Below are 19,391 nucleotides of genomic sequence, written 5' to 3' on the forward strand. Positions count from 1 at the left end.
CCAGATCCTAATTGGTATGTCGAATTTTATGTTCCTTTTGATGGCATAGAATGCCCTTCCTGCCTTGTCTCTCAGATCGTTCACAGCTTTGTGGAAGTTACCTGTGGCGCTGATATTTAGGCCACGGTATGTATCATTTTTTGTGTGCTCTAGGGCAACGGTGTCAAGATGGAATTTGTATTTGTGGTCCTGGCGACTGGACCTTTTTTTGAACACCATTATTTTGATCTTACTGAGATTTACTGTCAGGGCCCAGGTCTGACATAATCTGTGCAGAAGATCTAGGTGCTACCGTAGGCCCTCCTTGGTTGGTGACAGAAGCACCTGATCATTAGCAAACAGAAGACATTTGACTTCACATTCTAGTAGGGTGAGGCCGGGTGCTGCAGACTGTTCTAGTGCCCTCGCCAAATCGTTGATATATATGTTGAAGAGGGTGGGGCTTAAGCTGCATCCCTGTCTCACCCCACGGCCCTGAGGGAAGAAATGTGTTTTTTGCCAATTTTAACCGCACACTTGTTGTTTGTGTACATGGATTTTATAATGTTGTATGTTTTTCCCCCAACACCACTTTCCATAAATTTGTATAGCAGACCCTTATGCCAAATTGAGTCCAATGCTTTTTTTAAATCAACAAAGCATGAGAAGACTTTGCCTTTGTTTTGCTATGTTTGTTTGTCCCTCCCTCCCTCTCGTCATGCACATAGCATGCAGAAGTAGAAGAAGGCCTAGTCTCATAAGCTGAAGTGAATTGACAGTAGAAGTAATGTCTGTATGGAATACATCTGCTTCCCAAATGGCACCCTATTCTCTACATTGTGCACTACTTCTGACCAGAGCACTATGGTCCCTGGTCTGAAGTAAAATCACATTTTATTGGTTACATACACATATTTAGCAGATGTTATTGTGGGTGTAGTGAAATGCTTGTGTAGTGCACTATATAGCGAACAGGGTGCCATTTGGGACGTATACTGTTTATCAAGGTCAAGCCAGCTATAAGTCTGACAGGATCATCCTTATTCTATAGCACGTTCATCAAGCATTTCAAAAGAACCTCAACCACACATATTTACTACATACAATACACACATAGCTCCTGTCCTCACACACTGTCACACATAGCTCCTGTCCTCACACACATAGCTCCTGTCCTCACACACATAGCTCCTGTCCTCACACACTGCCACACATAGCTCCTGTCCTCACACACTGTCACACACAGCTCCTGTCCTCACACACATAGCTCCTGTCCTCACACACATAGCTCCTGTCCTCACACACATAGCTCCTGTCCTCACACACTGTCACACATAGCTCCTGTCCTCACACACTGTCACACATAGCTCCTGTCCTCACACACTGTCACACATAGCTCCTGTCCTCACACACTGTCACACATAGCTCCTGTCCTCACACACTGTCACACATGGCTCCTGTCCTCACACACTGTCACACATGGCTCCTGTCCTCACACACTGTCACACATAGCTCCTGTCCTCACACACTGTCACACATAGCTCCTGTCCTCACACACTGTCACACATGGCTCCTGTCCTCACACACTGTCACACATAGCTCCTGTCCTCACACACTGTCACACATACTCCTGTCCTCACACACTGTCACACATGGCTCCTGTCCTCACACACTGTCACACATAGCTCCTGTCCTCACACACTGTCACACATAGCTCCTGTCCTCACACACTGTCAAACATAGCTCCTGTCCTCACACACTGTTACACATACAGTGAGGGAAAAAAGTATTTGATCCCCTGCTGATTTTGTATGTTTGCCCACTGACAAAGAAATGATCAGTCTATAGTTTTAATGGTAGGTTTATTTGAACAGTGAGAGACAGAATAACAACAAAAAAATCCAGAAAAACGCATGTCAAAAATGTTATAAAATGATTTGCATTTTAATGAGGTAAATAAGTATTTGACCCCTCTGCAAAACATGACTTAGTACTTGGTGGCAAAACCCTTGTTGGCAATCACAGAGGTCAGAAGTTTCTTGTAGTTGGCCACCAGGTTTGCACATGTCTCAGGAGGGATTTTGTCCCACTCCTCTTTGCAGATCTTCTCCAAGTCATTAAGGTTTCGAGGCTGACGTTTGGCAACTCCAACCTTCAGCTCCCTTCACAGATTTTCTATGGGATTAAGGTCTGGAGACTGGCTATGCCACTCCAGGACCTTAATGTGCTTCTTCTTGAGCCACTCCTTTGTTGCCTTGGCCGTGTGTTTTGGGTCATTGTCATGCTGGAATACCCATCCACGACCCATTTTCAATGCCCTGGCTGAGGAAAGGAGGTTCTCACCCAAGATTTGATGGTATATGGCCCCGTCCATTGTCCCTTTGATGCGGTGAAGTTGTCCTGTCCCCTTAGCAGAAAAACACCCCCAAAGCATAATGTTTCCACCTCCATGTTTGACGGTGGGGATGGTGTTCTTGGGGTCATAGGCAGCATTCCTCCTCCTCCAAACACGGCGAGTTTAGTTGATGCCAAAGAGCTCCATGTTGGTCTCATCTGACCACAACACTTTCACCCAGTTGTCCTCTGAATCATTCAGATGTTCATTGGCAAACTTCAGACGGGCATGTATATGTGCTTTCTTGAACAGGGGGACCTTGCGGGCGCTGCAGGATTTCAGTCCTTCACGGCGTAGTGTGTTACCAATTGTTTTCTTGGTGACTATGGTCCCAGCTGCCTTGAGATCATTGACAAGATCCTCCCGTGTAGTTCTGGGCTGATTCCTCACCGTTCTCATGATCATTGCAACTCCACAAGGTGAGATCTTGCATGGAGCCCCAGGCCGAGGGAGATTGACAGTTATTTTGTGTTTCTTCATTTTGCGAATAATCACACCAAATGTTGTCACCTTCTCACCAAGCTGCTTGGCGATGGTCTTGTAGCCCATTCCAGCCTTGTGTAGGTCTACAATCTTGTCCCTGACATCCTTGGAGAGCTCTTTGGTCTTGGCCATGGTGGAGAGTTTGGAATCTGATTGATTGATTGCTTCTGTGGATAGGTGTCTTTTATACAGGTAACAAACAGATTAGGAGGACTCCCTTTAAGAGTGTGCTCCTAATCTCAGCTCCTTACCTGTATAAAAGACACCTGGGAGCCAGAAATCTTTCTGATTGAGAGGGGGTCAAATACTTATTTACCTCATTAAAATGCAAATCAATTTATAACATTTTGACATGCTTTTTTTTTTGGTTATTCTGTCTCTCACTGTTCAAATAAACCTACCATTAAAATTATAGACTGATCATTTCTTTGTCAGTGGGCAAATGTACAAAATCAGCAGGGGATCAAATACATTTTTCCCTCACTGTATGTCACCACACCAAGAGACGTCACCACACTACACCAAGAGACAGATCACCACACTACACCAAGAGACATGTCACCGCACCAAGAGACATATCACCACACTACACCAAGAGACATATCACCACACTACACCAAGAGACATGTCACCACACCAAGAGACATGTCACTACACCAAGAGACATGTCACTACACCAAGAGACATGTCACCACACCAAGAGACATGTCACTACACCAAGAGACATGTCACCACACCAAGAGACATATCACCACACCAAGAGACATGTCACTACACCAAGAGACATGTCACCACACTACACCAAGAGACATGTCACTACACCAAGAGACATGTCACCACACCAAGAGACATATCACCACACTACACCAAGAGACATATCACCACACCAGGAGACATGTCACCACACCAAGAGACAGATCATCACACCAAGAGACATATCACCACACTACACCAAGAGACATGTCACCACACCAAGAGACATATCACCACACCACACCAAGAGACATATCACCACACTACACCAAGAGACATATCACCACACCAAGAGACATGTCACCACACCAAGAGACATGTCACCACACCAAGAGACATGTCACCACACCAAGAGACATGTCACTACACCAACAGACATGTCACCACACTACACCAAGAGACAGATCACCACACCAAGAGACATATCACCACACTACACCAAGAGACATGTCACCACACCAAGAGACATATCACCACACTACACCAAGAGACATATCACCACACCAAGAGACATGTCACTACACCAAGAGACATGTCACCACACCAAGAGACATGTCACCACACTACACCAAGAGACATATCACCACACTACACCAAGAGACATATCACCACACCAAGAGACATGTCACCACACCAAGAGACGTCACCACACTACACCAAGAGACAGATCACCACACTACACCAAGAGACATGTCACTACACCAAGAGACATGTCACCACACTACACCAAGAGACATGTCACCACACTACACCAAGAGACATGTCACCACACCAAGAGACATGTCACTACACCAAGAGACATGTCACCACACTACACCAAGAGACATGTCACCACACTACACCAAGAGACAGATCACCACACTACACCAAGAGACAGATCACCACACCAAGAGACATGTCACTACACCAAGAGACATGTCACCACACCAAGAGACATGTCACCACACTACACCAAGAGACATATCACCACACTACACCAAGAGACAGATCACCACACTACACCAAGAGACAGATCACCACACCACACCAAGAGACATATCACCACACTACACCAAGAGACATGTCACCACACTACACCAAGAGACATATCACCACACTACACCAAGAGACATATCACCACACCAAGAGACATATCACCACACCAAGAGACAGATCACCACACCAAGAGACATGTCACCACACTACATCAAGAGACATATCACCACACCAAGAGACATATCACCACACCAAGAGACATATCACCACACTACACCAAGAGACATATCACCACACTACACCAAGAGACATATCACCACACCAAGAGACAGATCACCACACTACACCAAGAGACATATCACCACACCAAGAGACAGATCACCACACCAAGAGACATATCACCACACCACACCAAGAGACATATCACCACACCAAGAGACAGATCACCACACTACACCAAGAGACAGATCACCACACCAAGAGACAGATCACCACACTACACCAAGAGACATGTCACCACACCACACCAAGAGACATGTCACCACACCAAGAGACAGATCACCACACCAAGAGACATATCACCACACCACACCAAGAGACATATCACCACACTACACCAAGAGACATGTCACCACACCAAGAGACAGATCACCACACCAAGAGACATGTCACCACACCACACCAAGAGACATGTCACCACACCACACCAAGAGACATATCACCACACCAAGAGACATGTCACCACACCAAGAGACATATCACCACACTACACCAAGAGACAGATCACTACACCAAGAGACATATCACCACACTACACCAAGAGACATGTCACCACACCACACCAAGAGACATATCACCACACCAAGAGACATGTCACCACACCAAGAGACATATCACCACACCAAGAGACATGTCACCACACCAAGAGACATATCACCACACCAAGAGACAGATCACCACACTACACCAAGAGACATATCACCACACCAAGAGACATATCACCACACCAAGAGACATATCACCACACTACACCAAGAGACATATCACCACACTACACCAAGAGACATATCACCACACCAAGAGACATATCACCACACTACACCAAGAGACATGTCACTACACCAAGAGACATGTCACCACACTACACCAAGAGACATATCACCACACTACACCAAGAGACATATCACCACACCAAGAGACATGTCACCACACTACACCAAGAGACAGATCACCACACCAAGAGACATGTCACCACACTACACCAAGAGACAGATCACCACACTACACCAAGAGACAGATCACCACATCACCCTAAGAGACAGATCACCACATCACCCTAAGAGACAGATCACCACATCACCCTAAGAGACAGATCACCACACCAGGAGACAGATCACCACACCAGGAGACAGATCACCCCACCACACCAGGAGACAGATCACCCCACCACTCCAGGAGACAGATCACCCCACCACTCCAGGAGACAGATCACCCCACCACTCCAGGAGACAGATCACCCCACCACACCAGGAGACAGATCACCCCACCACTCCAGGAGACAGATCACCCCACCACTCCAGGAGACAGATCACCCCACCACTCCAGGAGACAGATCACCCCACCACTCCAGGAGACAGATCACCACTCCAAGAGACAGATCACCACTCCAAGAGACAGATCACCCCACCACTCCTGGAGACAGATCACTACACCAAGAGACAGTCAACTGGCTATGCCACCTACACACGATGGAAATATATTCTATGGCTTGATTCCATGATTGCTGAGTTTTGCATTTCTGTCCTGTAGATAATTGCCTCAACTCAATAGAGGCAGAGACTGTCACACATACATACATACTGTAACACACACACACACACACACACACACACACACACACACACACACACACACACACACACACACACACACACACACACACACAGGAAGCAAAAAGCACACAGACTTTTACATATATGCATTATTTCACATTCCCATAGCTTTGTAATACAGCAGTAATTCAGTCTGTGTGGGTGAATATCATTTAGCCCAACAGTGTGTACGTTACTGTGTGTGTGTATCATCCCACCAGCTCACAGCCACAATGCCTGCCTCTTACCTCAGGCTTCACTGCCAGGGAATGCCATGAGTGGGAAGACAGAACACACACACATTCCTCTAGTGGGATGAACTGACACGCACAAACACACACACAGAGACATACACGCATGCATATACACGTCCACGCACACACACGCACACACACTCCTAGTGGGATGGAATGATATAAAGGAACAGTTATTTAGAAAAGAAAGGAGAGAAGAACCTCTGGAGGGAGAGAGGGGAGAGAGAGAGAGAGAGAGAGAGGAGTGGTGGGGAGGGGATCAGGGGTTGGGTGTGTCTGTGTGTGTGTGTGTGTGTGTGTGTGTGTGTGTGTGTGTGTGTGTGTGTGTGTGTGTGTGTGTGTGTGTGTGTGTGTGTGTGTGTGCGTGCGTGCGTGCGTGCGTGCGTGCGTGCTGTTATCACCGTGACAACCCCTGCCCAGCAGCAGTGCTAGGGTCCAGAGAATGCCCAGTGAATGGGTCCTGTGTCTGCTGAGTTGGTAGGCTGGTACCAAGCACTGGGGACCAACCAACAGACAAAGGTTGTGATTTAGCCTTTAGGCCAGGGGATAGTGATGGTGATGGGGGAGTAGGAGGCTGTGAACGGCTGGGCTGTCACTGTGGCACTCCTGGAACGCTGGGGCAGAGGACTGGCATTATGGTTTACAATACAGGGAGGGGACTGAGTCAGAGAGAGGGAGGGAGGGAGGGGATGGGGGGTAGAGAGAGAGAGACAGAGGGTGGTAGTGGTATGGGTTATAAGACAGGGATGTGTCTGTGGGTAATAGTAAGGGGGAAGAGAGAGGGAGGGGGTAGAGAGAGAGACAGAGGGTGGTAGTGGTATGGGTTATAAGACAGGGATGTGTCTGTGGGTAATAGTAAGGGGGAAGAGAGAGGGAGGGGATAGAGAGAGAGAGAGACAGAGGGTGGTAGTGGTATGGGTTATAAGACAGGGATGTGTCTGTGGGTAATAGTAAGGGGGAAGAGAGAGGGAGGGGGTGAGAGAGAGAGACAGAGGGTGGTAGTGGTATGGGTTATAAGACAGGGATGTGTCTGTGGGTAATAGTAAGGGGGAAGAGAGAGGGAGGGGGTAGAGAGAGAGGCAGAGGGTGGTAGTGGTATGGGTTATAAGACAGGGATGTGTCTGTGGGTAATAGTAAGGGGGAAGAGAGAGGGAGGGGATAGAGAGAGAGAGAGACAGAGGGTGGTAGTGGTATGGGTTATAAGACAGGGATGTGTCTGTGGGTAATAGTAAGGGGGAAGAGAGAGGGAGGGGGTAGAGAGAGAGACAGAGGGTGGTAGTGGTATGGGTTATAAGACAGGGATGTGTCTGTGGGTAATAGTAAGGGGGAAGAGAGAGGGAGGGGGTAGAGAGAGAGAGACAGAGGGTGGTAGTGGTATGGGTTATAAGACAGGGATGTGTCTGTGGGTAATAGTAAGGGGGAAGAGAGAGGGAGGGGATAGAGAGAGAGAGAGACAGAGGGTGGTAGTGGTATGGGTTATAAGACAGGGATGTGTCTGTGGGTAATAGTAAGGGGGAAGAGAGAGGGAGGGGGTAGAGAGAGAGAGTATCACGTGTTGATGTCACATGCACAACAAGTACAGTGAAATGTCTTTCTATCAAATTCAAAATCCAACAATGCACTAATCAATAACAATGTAATACTAGAGAAAAACACACACAACATGGCACCAGGACCAACGTAGGAGGAGATGGGCAGGAGAGACGGACAGAGGGGTGGAGGATAGGGTGATGGACAGGAGGGGGAGGGGTAGTTGAGGTGTCTATGACAGAGACCTTTCTCTCTGCATCTCATAGAGCTCTCTCTATGTGTGTGTGTGTGTGTGTGTGTGTGTGTGTGTGTGTGTGTGTGTGTGTGTGTGTGTGTGTGTGTGTGTGTGTGTGTGTGGAATGCTTCTGCCAGTCCCAGTGACACACAGACAGAAGGCTATTATAATGTGCCTCTTATGTCACTGCTGCTCCTGGGGTCTTTAGGGAGAACAGTGCTCTGGCATGTCAGTCAGTCAGTCAGTCAGTCAGTCGGATGACACTACAGACATGCCTGGCGGTCGGAGAGAGATTGGAAGAATAGAAGAGGCGGTTGGTTGGACACACGGACAGAGAGAGAGAGAGTCATGCCTGACCAGAACACATGGCGTTGCTGGCCATGGCGCTCAGAGAAGGAGAACATATCTTCTAGAACCTCACCAGACAACATCGGGACAGCAGAGGGACTGCTCTTCTGTCTTCTATGTTCAACATACAGAGAAGGACCCTGCTGGTTGAGATTCCTGCTATGTTGCCTTAGACAGAGCTGAGACTCAGTCTATAGAGGAGAGACAGAGCTGAGACCCAGTCTATAGAGGAGACAGAGCTGAAACCCAGTCTATAGAGGAGACAGAGCTGAGACCCAGTCTATAGAGGAGACAGAGCTGAAACCCAGTCTATAGAGGAGAGACAGAGCTGAAACCCAGTCTATAGAGGAGACAGAGCTGAGACCCAGTCTATAGAGGAGACAGAGCTGAGACTCAGTCTATAGAGGAGACAGAGCTGAGACCCAGTCTATAGAGGAGACAGAGCTGAGACCCAGTCTATAGAGGAGAGACAGAGCTGAAACCCAGTCTATAGAGGAGACAGAGCTGAGACCCAGTCTATAGAGGAGACAGAGCTGAGACCCAGTCTATAGAGGAGACAGAGCTGAAACCCAGTCTATAGAGGAGACAGAGCTGAGACCCAGTCTATAGAGGAGACAGAGCTGAAACCCAGTCTATAGAGGAGAGACAGAGCTGAAACCCAGTCTATAGAGGAGACAGAGCTGAGACCCAGTCTATAGAGGAGACAGAGCTGAGACTCAGTCTATAGAGGAGACAGAGCTGAGACCCAGTCTATAGAGGAGACAGAGCTAAGACCCAGTCTATAGTGGAGACAGAGCTGAAACCCAGTCTATAGAGGAGACAGAGCTGAGACCCAGTCTATAGAGGAGACAGAGCTGAAACCCAGTCTATAGAGGAGACAGAGCTGAGACCCAGTCTATAGAGGAGACAGAGCTGAAACCCAGTCTATAGAGGAGAGACAGAGCTGAAACCCAGTCTATAGAGGAGACAGAGCTGAGACCCAGTCTATAGAGGAGACAGAGCTGAGACCCAGTCTATAGAGGAGACAGAGCTAAGACCCAGTCTATAGAGGAGACAGAGCTGAGACCCAGTCTATAGAGGAGACAGAGCTGAGACCCAGTCTATAGAGGAGACAGAGCTGAGACCCAGTCTATAGAGGAGACAGAGCTGAAACCCAGTCTATAGAGGAGACAGAGCTGAGACCCAGTCTATAGAGGAGAGACAGAGCTGAAACCCAGTCTATAGAGGAGACAGAGCTGAGACCCAGTCTATAGAGGAGACAGAGCTGAGACCCAGTCTATAGAGGAGACAGAGCTGAGACCCAGTCTATAGAGGAGACAGAGCTGAGACCCAGTCTATAGAAGAGACAGAGCTGAGACCCAGTCTATAGAGGAGACAGAGCTGAGACCCAGTCTATAGAGGAGACAGAGCTGAGACCCAGTCTATAGAGGAGAGGAGACAGTACAGCTTCAGTTGGAAAGTTCCGTTCGGCATTATGGAACAGTGTACGAGATAGTGATGAGAGAGAGAGGGAGAGAGAGAGGGAGGGAGGGACACAGGGAGAGAGAGAGAGAGAGGGAGCAGGCAGCTTGTTCAGCTGTGTGAGGGCTCGTAGGGTTAAACCCTGTGGAGGGTTGGCTGACGTGGCCTCAGCAGTCATGGGTTCTTCTCTCTCACACACACCGGGACTGGGGCCATGGACTCTCACACACACTTGCGGTGGCTGGTCTCTCATCACTCCTATGGACGGGGAGAGGTTTTCTCCACACACTCATACCGTCCTCTCTGGGACCGGACCCATTCACCGCACACAGACCAGCACCGTACACACACACACGGTGCTCTACCTCAGGGTGGACGGCTGGCCGCTCCGCCACTCCAGCTACTTTATCTTCATCACCACCTTCACCATCATCATCATCTCTAAATTATGAGGATTCGTCAAGGTACTTGTTTTTAGTAATATGATGCTCTATTCTGTAGGAGTTGACAGATAGACAGACTGGGGTTATTTAGGAGGAGTTGAACCATGGCTCGAGTCCAAAATGGCACCCTATTCCCTACTTAGTGCACTACTTTTGACAAGAGTCCCATGAGCCCTGGTCAAAATTAGTGCACTAAATAGAGAATAGGGTGCCAGTTGGGACTAAGACCATGCTAGCTGACAGCATAGTGCCTCTCTCTCTGTCTCTCTGTTGTTCTTCCTGTGGCACTCCAGTGGTCTTCTGTTTTTATCTCTGTATTCACATTGTATTACTTATGCATTTCTCTTTAATCTCATTCTGATATTGGGATGTGATGTGTGGTAACAACCCAGACTTTACTGTTTATCTTTATTACTGCCCCTCTCTTCCTCTCTCCCTCCGTCCCTGTCTCCCTCTCTTCCTCTCTCCCTGTCTCCCTCCGTCCCTGTCTCCCTCTCTTCCTCTCTCCCTGTCTCCCTCCGTCTCCCTCTCTTCCTCTCTTCCTGTCTCCCTCCGTCTCCCTTTCTTCCTCTCTCCCTGTCTTCCTCTCTCCCTGTCCTCCTTCTCCCTGTCTCCCTATCCTCCTTCTCCCTCTCCCCCTGTCTCCCTATCCTCCTTCTCTCCCTGTCTCCCCATCCTCCCTCTCTCCCCCCATCTCCCTGTCTCCCTCTCTTCCTGTCTCCCTGTCTCCCACTCTCCCCATCTTACTCATCCTCTCCCCCTCTCTCTCCCTCTCTCCCGCTCTCCTTCTCGCCCTCTTCCTCTCCCGCTCTCCTTCTCGCCCTCTCTTACTTCATCCTGTCTTCATTCTAACAATCTAGAAGTCTAACAATTGCAATGTGTCTAACTCTCTCTCTCCCCCCTCTCTCTGCAGTCCAGCTGTTGAAATCATCAGAGCTGGGTCGCCACAGTCTACTATATGTGAAGGAGATAGGACATGGTTGGTTTGGCAAGGTGAGCTGCACCCCGGATTATCTTCTTAACACATACTAACGACACAGAAACCCCTCCTCCCAAAGTCTGTAGCTGGGTTCTGATTCGCTACCCTTGTTCCTGAAGTATGCACAAGCTCACTTCCCCTCATGGATGTACAGTAAAGACATTGTTTAAGCATGGACCAGTTAGAGGGAGGTTTCACCATGTATTATACCAGTCCATTCCTGTATTGTTTAAGCATGGACCAGTTAGAGGGAGGTTTCACCATGTATTATACCAGTCCATTCCTGTAATGTTTAAGCATGGACCAGTTAGAGGGAGGTTTCACCATGTATTATACCAGTCCATTCCTGTAATGTTTAAGCATGGACCAGTTAGAGGGAGGTTTCACCATGTATTATACCAGTCCATTCCTGTAATGTTTAAGCATGGACCAGTTAGAGGGAGGTTTCACCATGTATTATACCAGTCCATTCCTGTAATGTTTAAGCATGGACCAGTTAGAGGGAGGTTTCACCATGTATTATACCAGTCCATTCCTGTATTGTTTAAGCATGGACCAGCTACTGTAAGTTGATCTGGATAAGATTGTCTGCTAAATGACAAAAAATGTCAATATAAAATGTTCTGAGGGTGAGTGAGAGAATGAGTGTACACTTTAGGGAGAATAAGGGTAAAGATTGGGACAAGACGGCAGCCTGTGTCTTTCCCTATGTCCTCCCTCTTCCAGGTTTCCTCCATGTTACTGTCAGTATCCCAAATGGCACCATATTCCCTATATAGTGCACTACTTTGGCCCAAAGCCTTATGGGCCCTGGTCAAACGTAGTGCACTATATAGGGAATGGGGTGCCATTGGAGACACACTACTGTGTGCTGTGAGGTAGTGTGTGTGGAATGTGTGTGTAATGTGGTGTTGATCTTATTAGGGCCACAAGCTGACCTACAGCCTTGTCTGTCTGAGAGCTGGGACTATCTACACGTCACACTGAATTCCATTCCATCTGCATTGCTTCCTGAGACAAAGCTTTTTAGTTAGTGCTGAACTGTACGTTTTGCTCTTCCCTCTGTCTCTCCGTTGCCCCCTGTCTTTACCATGTTAACTACTGTAAATGTGTGTGTGTGTGTGTGTGTGTGTGTGTGTGTGTGTGTGTGTGTGTGTGTGTGTGTGTGTGTGTGTGTGTGTGTGTGTGTGTGTGTGTGTGTGTGTGTGTGTGTGTGTGTGTGTGTTTGGGTCCTGTTTTAGGCTATCTTGGGGCAGGTGAATGCAGGTCTCAGGTAGTGGTAAAGGAACTGATCTCTGTCTGTGTCTCTGTGGGTCCTGTATAGGTTCTCTTGGGGCAGGTGAATGCAGGTCTCAGGTAGTGGTAAAGGAACTGATCTCTGTCTGTGTCTCTGTGGGTCCTGTATAGGTTCTCTTGGGGCAGGTGAATGCAGGTCTCAGCACCACCCAGGTGGTGGTCAAGGAGCTGAAGGCCAGTGCCAGTGTCCAGGACCAGATGCACTTCCTGGAAGAGGCACAGCCATACCGGTCAGAACCACAGCAATATGGATCTCATACCCTGTATACCCCACCCTTTGCATCCAGTACAATTAATTAATGAATTAATCAATCAAATCGGTGACTGAATGCCTATACATGGTTACCCTGCTACCTCTTTCCATGTGATCTGACTGTATGTTCACTATAAACTATGACTGTAAACGTGACTGTTGAACTATGACCCATCTCCTCTCCCTCCCCCTTCCCCCAGTGCCCTCCAGAACCCAGCCCTCCTGCAGTGCCTGGCACAGTGCTCAGAGGTTACACCCTACCTACTGGTCATGGAGTTCTGTCCTCTGGTGAGAGAAACCTCCCCGAGCCCCCTAAACCCTAACCCCTATCTCAGAGGTCACAACCACCTGCTATATGGAGTTATCTGGTGGTGGAATACAGTATTGTTACAGCCAGGGACAATCTGCTCTCTACCCTTTCCTCTGGGTTTGCAGAAGGGTCTGAGCTTCCACCATATTGATAACACCCTTACAGATCAGAGCTTCTACCATATTGCTAACACCTTACAGATCAGAACTTCTACCATATTGATAACACCCTTACAGATCAGAACTTCTACCATATTGATAACACCCTTACAGATCAGAGCTTCTACCATACTGCTAACATCTTACAGATCAGAGCTTCTACCATACTGCTAACACCTTACAGATCAGAGCTTCTACCATATTGCTAACACCCTTACAGATCAGAGCTTCCACCATATTGATAACACCCTTACAGATCAGAGCGTCTACCATATTGCTAACACCTTACAGATCAGAGCTTCTACCATATTGATAACACCCTTACAGATCAGAGCTTCCACCATATTGATAACACCCTTACAGATCAGAGCTTCTACCATACTGCTAACACCTTACAGATCAGAGCTTCCACCATACTGCTAACACCTTACAGATCAGAGCTTCTACCATATTGCTAACACCTTACAGATCAGAGTTTCCACCATACTGCTAACACCTTACAGATCAGAGCTTCTACCATACTGCTAACACCTTACAGATCAGAGCTTCTACCATACTGCTAACACCTTACAGATCAGAGCTTCTACCATACTGCTAACACCTTACAGATCAGAGCTTCCACCATATTGCTAACACCTTACAGATCAGAGCTTCTACCATATTGCTAACACCTTACAGATCAGAGCTTCCACCATACTGCTAACACCTTACAGATCAGAGTTTCCACCATATTGCTAACACCTTACAGATCAGAGCTTCTTCCATATTGCTAACACCTTACAGATCAGAGTTTCCACCATACTGCTAACACCTTACAGATCAGAGTTTCCACCATACTGCTAACACCTTACAGATCAGAGTTTCCACCATATTGCTAACACCTTACAGATCAGAGCTTCCACCATATTGATAACACCCTTACAGATCAGAGTTTCCACCATACTGATAACACCTTACAGATCAGAGCTTCCACCATACTGCTAACAGACATAGAAGGAGAAGTGGATGAGGGCAAGTTGTGACGGGTTATTATACAGACATACATTACAAACATAGGTTTTGTGTATCCCAGATGGCATCCTATATTCATATCTACTGCACTACTTTTGACCATATTCCCTATATAGTGCACTAGGGAATATGGTGATATAGAGTGCCAAATCATTTTATGACATCACTTCCTGTCCTGGTCATCAGGGCGACCTGAAGAGTTACCTGCGCAGCTGTCGGGCGGCTGACTCCGTGACCCCTGATCCCCTGACCCTCCAGCGAATGGCGTGCGAGATTGCCTCGGGCCTGCTGCACCTGCACAAACACAACTTCATTCACAGGTGGGTTAGTGGACACCTTCACAAATACAACTTCACTCACAGGTGGGTTAGTGGACACCTGCACAAACACAACTTCATTCACAGGTGGGTTGGTGGACACCTGCACAAACAACTTCATTCACAAGTGGGTTGGTGGACACCTGCACAAACACAACTTCCTTACGAACTCGAGTCCTAATGAAAGTCCTAGAACATATCAATCATTCCATAGCAATATGTTTCTGATATGTTGTAGTGAAGAACAACGATATATACACTATGAACGGTAGCATACATGTTGTAGTGAAGAGCAACGATATATATACTGTATGAACGGTAGCATACATGTTGTAGTGAAGAGTAACGATATATACACTGTATGAACGGTAGCATACATGTTGTAGTGAAGAGTAACGATATATACACTGTATGAACGGTAGCATACATGTTGTAGTGAAGAACAACGATATATACACTGTATGAACGGTAGCATACATGTTGTAGTGAAGAACAACGATATATACACTGTATGAACGGTAGCATACATGTTGTAGTGAAGAGTAACGATATATACACTGTATGAACGGTAGCATACATGTTGTAGTGAAGAGTAACGATATATACACTGTATGAACGGTAGCATACATGTTGTAGTGAAGAACAACGATATATACACTGTATGAACGGTAGCATACATGTTGTAGTGAAGAACAACGATATATACACTGTATGAACGGTAGCATACATGTTGTAGTGAAGAGTAACGATATATACACTGTATGAACGGTAGCATACATGTTGTAGTGAAGAACGATATATACACTGTATGAACGGTAGCATACATGTTGTAGTGAAGAGTAACGATATATACACTGTATGAACGGTAGCATACATGTTGTAGTGAAGAACAACGATATATACACTGTATGAACGGTAGCATACATGTTGTAGTGAAGAGTAACGATATATACACTGTATGAACGGTAGCATACATGTTGTAGTGAAGAGTAACGATATATACACTGTATGAACGGTAGCATACATGTTGTAGTGAAGAGCAACGATATATACACTGTATGAACGGTAGCATACATGTTGTAGTGAAGAACAACGATATATACACTGTATGAACGGTAGCATACATGTTGTAGTGAAGAACAACGATATATATACTGTATGAACGGTAGCATACATGTTGTAGTGAAGAACAACGATATATATACTGTATGAACGGTAGCATACATGTTGTAGTGAAGAGCAACGATATATACACTGTATGAACGGTAGCATACATGTTGTAGTGAAGAACAACGATATATACACTGTATGAACGGTAGCATACATGTTGTAGTGAAGAACAACGATATATACACTGTATGAACGGTAGCATACATGTTGTAGTGAAGAACAACGATATATACACTGTATGAACGGTAGCATACATGTTGTAGTGAAGAGTAACGATATATACACTGTATGAACGGTAGCATACATGTTGTAGTGAAGAGTAACGATATATACACTGTATGAACGGTAGCATACATGTTGTAGTGAAGAGTAACGATATATACACTGTATGAACGGTAGCATACATGTTGTAGTGAAGAGTAACGATATATACACTGTATGAACGGTAGCATACATGTTGTAGTGAAGAGTAACGATATATACACTGTATGAACGGTAGCATACATGTTGTAGTGAAGAGTAACGATATATACACTGTATGAACGGTAGCATACATGTTGTAGTGAAGAACAACGATATATACACTGTATGAACGGTAGCATACATGTTGTAGTGAAGAACAACGATATATACACTGTATGAACGGTAGCATACATGTTGTAGTGAAGAGTAACGATATATACACTGTATGAACGGTAGCATACATGTTGTAGTGAAGAGTAACGATATATACACTGTATGAACGGTAGCATACATGTTGTAGTGAAGAACAACGATATATACACTGTATGAACGGTAGCATACATGTTGTAGTGAAGAACAACGATATATACACTGTATGAACGGTAGCATACATGTTGTAGTGAAGAACAACGATATATACACTGTATGAACGGTAGCATACATGTTGTAGTGAAGAACAACGATATATACACTGTATGAACGGTAGCATACATGTTGTAGTGAAGAACAACGATATATACACTGTATGAACGGTAGCATACATGTTGTAGTGAAGAACAACGATATATACACTGTATGAACGGTAGCATACATGTTGTAGTGAAGAGTAACGATATATACACTGTATGAACGGTAGCATACATGTTGTAGTGAAGAGTAACGATATATACACTGTATGAACGGTAGCATACATGTTGTAGTGAAGAGCAACGATATATACACTGTATGAACGGTAGCATACATGTTGTAGTGAAGAACAACGATATATACACTGTATGAACGGTAGCATACATGTTGTAGTGAAGAACAACGATATATATACTGTATGAACGGTAGCATACATGTTGTAGTGAAGAGCAACGATATATATACTGTATGAACGGTAGCATACATGTTGTAGTGAAGAGCAACGATATATACACTGTATGAACGGTAGCATACATGTTGTAGTGAAGAACAACGATATATACACTGTATGAACGGTAGCATACATGTTGTAGTGAAGAACAACGATATATACACTGTATGAACGGTAGCATACATGTTGTAGTGAAGAACAACGATATATACACTGTATGAACGGTAGCATACATGTTGTAGTGAAGAACAACGATATATACACTGTATGAACGGTAGCATACATGTTGTAGTGAAGAACAACGATATATACACTGTATGAACGGTAGCATACATGTTGTAGTGAAGAACAACGATATATACACTGTATGAACGGTAGCATACATGTTGTAGTGAAGAGTAACGATATATACACTGTATGAACGGTAGCATACATGTTGTAGTGAAGAGTAACGATATATACACTGTATGAACGGTAGCATACATGTTGTAGTGAAGAGTAACGATATATACACTGTATGAACGGTAGCATACATGTTGTAGTGAAGAGTAACGATATATACACTGTATGAACGGTAGCATACATGTTGTAGTGAAGAACAACGATATATACACTGTATGAACGGTAGCATACATGTTGTAGTGAAGAGTAACGATATATACACTGTATGAACGGTAGCATACATGTTGTAGTGAAGAGCAACGATATATACACTGTATGAACGGTAGCATACATGTTGTAGTGAAGAGTAACGATATATACACTGTATGAACGGTAGCATACATGTTGTAGTGAAGAGTAACGATATATACACTGTATGAACGGTAGCATACATGTTGTAGTGAAGAACAACGATATATACACTGTATGAACGGTAGCATACATGTTGTAGTGAAGAGTAACGATATATACACTGTATGAACGGTAGCATACATGTTGTAGTGAAGAGTAACGATATATACACTGTATGAACGGTAGCATACATGTTGTAGTGAAGAGCAACGATATATACACTGTATGAACGGTAGCATACATGTTGTAGTGAAGAACAACGATATATACACTGTATGAACGGTAGCATACATGTTGTAGTGAAGAACAACGATATATACACTGTATGAACGGTAGCATACATGTTGTAGTGAAGAGCAACGATATATACACTGTATGAACGGTAGCATACATGTTGTAGTGAAGAGTAACGATATATATACTGTATGAACGGTAGCATACATGTTGTAGTGAAGAGCAACGATATATACACTGTATGAACGGTAGCATACATGTTGTAGTGAAGAACAACGATATATACACTGTATGAACGGTAGCATACATGTTGTAGTGAAGAGTAACGATATATACACTGTATGAACGGTAGCATACATGTTGTAGTGAAGAACAACGATATATACACTGTATGAACGGTAGCATACATGTTGTAGTGAAGAACAACGATATATACACTGTATGAACGGTAGCATACATGTTGTAGTGAAGAGCAACGATATATACACTGTATGAACGGTAGCATACATGTTGTAGTGAAGAACAACGATATATACACTGTATGAACGGTAGCATACATGTTGTAGTGAAGAACAACGATATATATACTGTATGAACGGTAGCATACATGTTGTAGTGAAGAGTAACGATATATACACTGTATGAACGGTAGCATACATGTTGTAGTGACATAAAACAGATAGAGGGAACTGAATCAGGATGATCTGGAGGATGTTGAAGGATCTGGTCTCACTCTGACACATACCACCCTAGATACAACTGGGACTGTGCAGGACTGTCTCCAAATGAACATGATATTGAGGATATTATATACATCACAATT

At 45.3% G+C, this 19,391-nt stretch overlaps 1 protein-coding gene across 4 annotated transcripts in view; it reads left to right on the forward strand.

The window, feature by feature from the left end:
- Window positions 1–19,391, forward strand: part of LOC106606284 (serine/threonine-protein kinase LMTK1-like) — an 83,013-nt gene that overhangs the window by 45,594 nt on the left and 18,028 nt on the right. For 3 of the 4 annotated variants that reach the window (XM_045715732.1, XM_045715729.1, XM_045715730.1), the window contains 4 exons: window positions 11,641–11,720; window positions 13,114–13,232; window positions 13,456–13,543; window positions 14,921–15,054. In XM_045715732.1, coding sequence (XP_045571688.1) covers window positions 11,641–11,720; window positions 13,114–13,232; window positions 13,456–13,543; window positions 14,921–15,054 — 421 coding nt within the window. Of the gene's footprint in view, window positions 1–10,333; window positions 10,749–11,640; window positions 11,721–13,113; window positions 13,233–13,455; window positions 13,544–14,920; window positions 15,055–19,391 lie in introns of those variants that run through there. The other variant, XM_045715733.1, reaches the window with a different exon arrangement.

This window comes from Salmo salar, chromosome ssa03, assembly GCF_905237065.1.
Source record: "Salmo salar chromosome ssa03, Ssal_v3.1, whole genome shotgun sequence".
Classification (NCBI taxonomy): Eukaryota; Metazoa; Chordata; class Actinopteri; order Salmoniformes; family Salmonidae; genus Salmo; species Salmo salar.